This window comes from Leptidea sinapis, chromosome 36 (assembly GCF_905404315.1).
Source record: "Leptidea sinapis chromosome 36, ilLepSina1.1, whole genome shotgun sequence".
Lineage (NCBI taxonomy): Eukaryota > Metazoa > Arthropoda > Insecta > Lepidoptera > Pieridae > Leptidea > Leptidea sinapis.
The window spans coordinates 7,870,197-7,876,850 of record NC_066300.1 but is presented as its reverse complement, the minus strand read 5'-3'; the positions used below and the strand labels follow the sequence as shown (position 1 = coordinate 7,876,850).

The 6,654-nt window shown below is 35.2% G+C and overlaps 1 protein-coding gene across 1 annotated transcript in view; it reads right to left on the bottom strand.

Annotated features, from left to right (window-relative positions):
* Positions 1-911: 911 nt before the first annotated feature.
* LOC126975444 (apyrase) overlaps positions 912-6,654 on the bottom strand; it is a 47,063-nt gene continuing 41,320 nt past the window's right edge. The window contains exon 11 of the mRNA XM_050823339.1: positions 912-1,070. Within this exon, the coding sequence (XP_050679296.1) occupies positions 930-1,070 (141 nt within the window). The 3' untranslated portion in view covers positions 912-929. The remainder of the gene's footprint in view (positions 1,071-6,654) is intronic.

Genomic DNA, 6,654 nt, shown 5'->3' with positions numbered 1-6,654 from the left:
TAGAATTTAACGTAAATTTAAGATTATTATTATTATTAAATTTAAGATAAAACCAGGCGGTTTTTGTGACATCATAATATAACTGGTACACTATTTTTAAGAATCTTATCTATAAACGATTATCGAAAATTGCATAAGCATCGACATAACATTTAAATAGAAACATGACGTGATTCCAATATAGTTTGACATTTCCATATAAACTTCAACAGCTTTACAAATAAACTTAGTACTAAGTTATGCCGCTTCATAAACCAAGAATATGTTTACAAATAGACATTTTGCTTACTATTGGTTTATTCGGACACATAATGTTTCCTGCGCTTATTTGCAATACTGCTTGACATTCGGAAAACTTTAGAATTGTTATTGTAATGACAGTGTTGTCAGCAATATACTCAACATATGCGAATGTTTATTCTCGGTCATAACTTTATACCAAGATCAATTGTAAGGCCGCAAAGATTTTGTTTGCTTCATTTTAATGTAACGATTATTTTCGTTATTTTGAATAAAATTCATGCCAATCAATAAATCATTTTAACTTTATATTTCATAGACACTTGGATGTTGTGATGTGATGCACGGGCAACGCCGCGCCGTGCCGTAACGACGCTATGCTGTAGCGACGTTTTGACGTAGCTACGATATGACGTAGCTACAATATGCCGTAGCGACGCTATGCCGTAGCTACGCTATGCCATAGCGATGCTATAAATGCCATTGCGCTTTCACTGCAATTGGAGAAGTGGAGAAGAGGCCTGCCATCTTTGATTTGTTTGGATTTGCAAAATAGACTTTATTGTTTAATGATACTTTCAGTTTGATTGCTTCAAACATTTCTATTTTAACGAGTATTTAATGAAAAGAGGAAATTGGGGAATCCTAAATATTATTATAATAATAAAATGTTATGTTTTTAGTGTATTTTAATTCGGTAAGCATGGTTCATTGATTTGTATCCGTCCATCTAAATCCCTTATGACGGGAATTCGCCGCTCCAAATAATCTTGAAATACGGTATTGTCGACTCCAATTACATCACTTGGACCTTTATTTTCCGACACCATCTGAAAAAAAATAGCATTAATATTTTTGTCCTTAATATAATATTTCTTACATAATACCATGATTATCAATTAAAATGAGAATAGAATTAAAAATAGGGATGAATATTAATTCTATTTTAAATTATCAAGGACTTGATGAAATGACTTAAGAATCTTTTTAAGTTATATTAAATCACTGGGCTTAAGTGACTTAACACATCTTATGTCTCAAGGTGACGAGCGCAATTGTAGTGCCGCTCAGAGTTTTTGGGTTTTTTCAAGAACACTGAGTATTACTGCATTATAATGGGCAGGGCGTATCAATTACCACCAGTTGAACGTCATACTAATCTCGTCCTTTATTTTCATAATAAAAATATTAACTAGATTCATATAGATAGTAGAAAGTTTGGCGGTAATATTGCAATCAAAGTTGCTTTTGTAGCATTATTTGTTGGTAATTTACTAAAACCAGTATTTACAAATCTGTATTAAATATACCGCACAAATTATACATTTAAAAACCATAAAAAGTATTAATGTAGCCGAAATAGGATATTATTGAGATAAAGCCATCTGTAGTATTAGGTGTGATTAGAAAATTTTGCTCTTAGTGAGTTCTTGCCTCATGATATCTGTCATCATTAAACATCTTCATAACTCAGACTGTAAACAAAACTGATCTGATGGAAGTTATGAATAATTGAACGACTCGTCAAAATTCTGTTGTTATAATTATACAACATTTAATCGGTACAAAATTAAACATATTTTGTATAAGGACAGAATCATTTGGAACTTATGAAAAAAATTACAAATGACCAGAGATCAGATCTGGTAAGTCAACCTCTGCGTAATTGAGAGAATTCCTCAAATTTTATTGAGATAAATATGCTGTTTTTGATGATGATCTTACCATTTGTATAGAGGAACTATTATTATTTTTAAAGTGAAGCGACGTGCGGATATTGATGACGAGGTAAGCAATGCACTCTCAAAGCTAGTGCGTTGGTTTGAGACGAATAATCTGCACTTAAACAGTAAAAAAACAAAGTGTTTACGGTTCATTACACCAAACACAGCGGAGGTACAAAGCAACGTACTTATAAATGACCAGAGATTGGAACTTGTGGACACTACGGTCTTCTTAGGTATCACGTTAGATAAAAAGCTTCAGTGGGGTCCACATATTACCCATCTAGCAGATAGACTCAGCTCTGCGGCATATGCAGTTAGAAAGATTAGAGAGTACACGAATGTTGCGACCGCTAGATTAGTGTACTTTAGTTATTTTCACAGCATTATGACGTACGGTATATTACTATGGGATCATGCTACTGACATTGATTTAGTGTTTGCACTGCAAAAGAGAGCTTTTCGTGCTATATATCAGCTTGGTTATAGACAGTCTCTCAAAGAAAAATTTAAAGAAATAAATATTATGACTGTTCATTGTCAGTACATTTATGAAAATTTAATATATGTTTACAAAAATCGTCACCTTTTTGCTCTTAATAGTGATTTTCATTATTATAACACTAGAAACAAGGGATTGCTTGTAACTAATTCTAGTAGGCTTCATAAGATACATAATAGCTTTAAGGGTAAATGTATACACTTCTACAATAAAGTCCCAGCCACTGTTCAGGCATGATCTATAAATAAATTTAAATGTTCCACTCCAATCCACTGCTGAATATCTAGATGATCGGACAGCATGGGACTAGATTGTGATTATTTTATAGCGATAGAAATGACTGTACAATATTGTATATTTTTATTGAAAAGAGCGCAAAAATAATAATGCTGGGAGAGTTTCTTGCGCCGCTTCTTCTCTCTCAGAGCGCCATTTCTTTCCGAAGCGGTAGTAGTATCTAGTAGTATAAGAAATGACATCAAAAAGAATTCTAAAGGAATCAATTTTGAGAAAATAAATGCCTTTTATGGCTTTTTATGTAATGTAACCTATGTTCTTTTCCAAGCTCTGGACTATCGATGTTCGAAATTTCATGAAAATCGGTTCAGTAGCTCCAGCGTAAAAGCGTAACGAAAAAACTTAGATTCACATTTATAATATTAATAGGGATAATCTAAGATAATGTAAACGCTGCTTATAAATAACTACGTCATTTTTGAAGTTCGCCACGCTTCAGTGACTCCTCTGGTATTACAAGAGACAAAAAAAGGCGGTGATGACTTACTGTGAAGTCATCCTTTTCTTTCATAGAAAACTACCAACGATTAGCAAAGTTGATAGAAAGTCAGTAGTTCGTTCCATCAACGTATTAATTATAAAAAGAAACAAACCCAAAATAGACGCAATAATGATCACTTCATACTACCAAAACCAAGGACCATTTATAGACTGAAAACAATTACATATGAAGGTGCTAAACTGTACAATGGACTATCTTTGGATATCAAAGATGCAGGCACTTTTAATTTATTCAAGCTTCGTTTAGCGAAATGTATTGCAGATGATACTTCCTTTAGTGCACACACTTATATTTACTTTTATACCTATGTTTATCATAAGGACGATCCAAAGAATATTATTTATAAATATTGTTCTCATGTAAGTGACAGCTTGTAATGTTTTTAATGAGAATAAATGATCTTTAAACCGAATTAATGAATTGTGATTTTATTGAAGTCATCCGCAGGGCATTTGTAGCTATTAATATACCAGCCGTTTTAGAGCCAAATGCTATTATCCGCCGCGATGGTAAACGTCCTGATGCATTGACGCTGGTGGCTTGGGCACGTGGAAGGGCGCTGATGTGGGACCGAGTTGCGTCGAAACATGAAAAGGAGTTCTCATGTCCAAGTTACCTGAGTTGGTGCTGGGGCTGCTCCTTCGACTGCCGAAGACAGCAAGCGTCACAAATATGTCGGTCTCAGTGAGACATACAACATTATGCCGTTTGGTTTTGAGACACTTGGCCCGTAGGGCCCAGAGGCGCGGAGAAATTACTATCTTCGCGCCTCAATAAGGCTACTGGAAACCCAAGCTCTGGCAGCTATTTCGGTCATCGGATCAGCCTAGCTATCCAACGCGGAAATGCTGCCAGTATTTTTGGTACGCTTCCACGTAATAATAGTTTTTATTTTATGTAGTTATAGTATTGTAAATATAGTTATAAGATTTGTTTTATCAACGAATTATATTAAATATCTTTACTGGTAAACTATGAAATACCGTTTTTCATTATTCAAAGACGCTCCCGGTTCATAAAGGTTAACTTCTTGTTAGGGAACTTTATACACTTATTATCAAAGCATAAAGTAAAATTATCTCGGTCCATTAACGTAGTTAAAGTTTTAATGAAATCTTTCGGCATTACTTACTCGTTAATAGATAAACGTTTTCATTTACTCAGAATAATAATTATGTGGTTGTTTCGGTTTTAAACCAAAGCGTCTACAATGAAAGTAGCATTTCTATTCCGATTTTAAGAATAGAACTATTATTTTGTTTTAAAAATACAAGAAAATATTGAACTTTTTTTATGGAAAGGTAGGACAAACGAGCGTACGGGTCACCTGGTGAATCACGGGAGGTTGCCGGCCCTTGTGTACGCGCTTTCTTTGAAGGTACCCATGTCGTATCGTCCCGGAAACACCGCGCAAGGAAGCTCATTCTCAGATTTAGCGCTATTTTGAAGAAATTCATATTTATCAAGATTTTTTACTAAGATTTGCCAAGCCCAACCACGGCTAAGATTTAGTGGTTATATGCGTCCTCCACAAAAGAACCTACTCTCAACCAAACGATCGGGTTAATTCGTGACGTAAAACTCTGCTTCAACCAATTTGAAAATGTGTCTTTCAGAGATATTTGTCGATCTCTGGAAGAAAAGTTAGTCAAGTTTTTAACAACAACGTTGTTAAAAATCAAACAGTAGTACAATTTGAGCTCTTCAGTCAATGTTAAAAATAAATAATTACTACCCTTCAGTCTCTCGCCTCTTTCCGACACAGATCCATTCGATTCACGGTACTCGTAGTCCATCCAGAGATAAAAAAGACGTCCTTTATCTTCTGCTACCGAATTCAACCATTGCATCACACTATCTTTACCATTTGGATATGTAGCCTTTCTTAATAGAATGGTTTTCAATCCTCTTCCATGTAAAATCAAAAATAGGTATGAGCTTCCTGTGATTCCAGGATGATACAACATGGACACCTTCGCTTCGATGCTGTAGCCTCTGGTGCTGTAGCATAACGTTGGCAGCGTTGATAAATCATATCAAATCAATATCACTTTATTCGTATAGTTCCAGGAAATGACAGTTATGAATGTCAAACGTATTCTTTTCATTTTATATTTACCATCATAACATCAGGTCACACGTACGGCTGTCGTCTACAATATTTACGACACGACACAACTTAACACGTTGGTGGACAGTACTGTGTCAGTGGTTGCGGCTACTGAGACACTACTTATTTTCATACATTGCCCACGGGCGTACTGTTATAACACATATTTAAAAAATATATGATATGACACAACGGCCATAGACGTACACGCTTTTATCCGTAGTGTTATATAATTTTATGAAGTTCATTGAGTTGAGTCTAGTCAGAATACGAAGATTTGTCACCATTGACTTCTGCATAACTAGACGAAGAGCATGTTGACACGTCAGATGATAAAGCAGCTCTAGTCTAGCCTATACATCTTGTATATGAGGCAAGAGATTCATTGTCTGAACTTGTGCATCCGACACGGGATGTTGATACTGATCGTCAGATACGTACTCTCCACCACCAGCAAATGGGTCTTCACTCGATTTTTGTTGTTTTTCATGCGAGTCTCGAGATATTTGCAATAAATATAGTTACAAATTTAGTACAACAAAATCGAGTTCACTGCAAACATTATCAACGTAAATACGTTGTTTAGCTTTGTAACTAGACTTTAATTAGTATTTGGTATACATAAAACAATAAAATTTCATTGAAAATAAACAGTCGTTACTTTTTAGATAAAAATTGCGCGCGAAATCATATAGCGACATGTAGGAACACCACAGCGGCGCACTACTCGACTCATCGTATGAAACTATGACGCCCATGAGCGTAGGGTGCGTAGGGAGAGGACCATAAAAAACGTGAATGTGAGCGTGGAGGTGCTTTATTTGAAGATTTTTTGGAAATTGTGTTGTGACAGAACTAAAGTCTTAATTATACCTGTGGTGACAGTACAACATGGCGTTCATTATGATAGTATGAAAAATCAGTCGTCGTTTGGCGTACTGACTTTATGCAAGTAAAAACTCAGACGTCGACAGGCGTACTGCCGTATCACTTTTAGATACATAGACGCCTGTGAGCGTTACTGTCCATCAACGTGTTAAGGACCTTCAGGCTTAGACCATTCTCCAATTTCACAAAACACTTATGACATCTAATAATTCAACCTGCGGTGGCTTTGCACGTTCCATCAAGAGAACCAATTACCCATTTGCTCCTAAAGAATGTCAGATTATCTTGTTAATCTAAAACAACATTATTAAAAATCAAACTGTCGCTACTGGATTATGATTATTTTATGGTTATAGCAATGACAGTACAATTTTGTATATTTTATTAAATG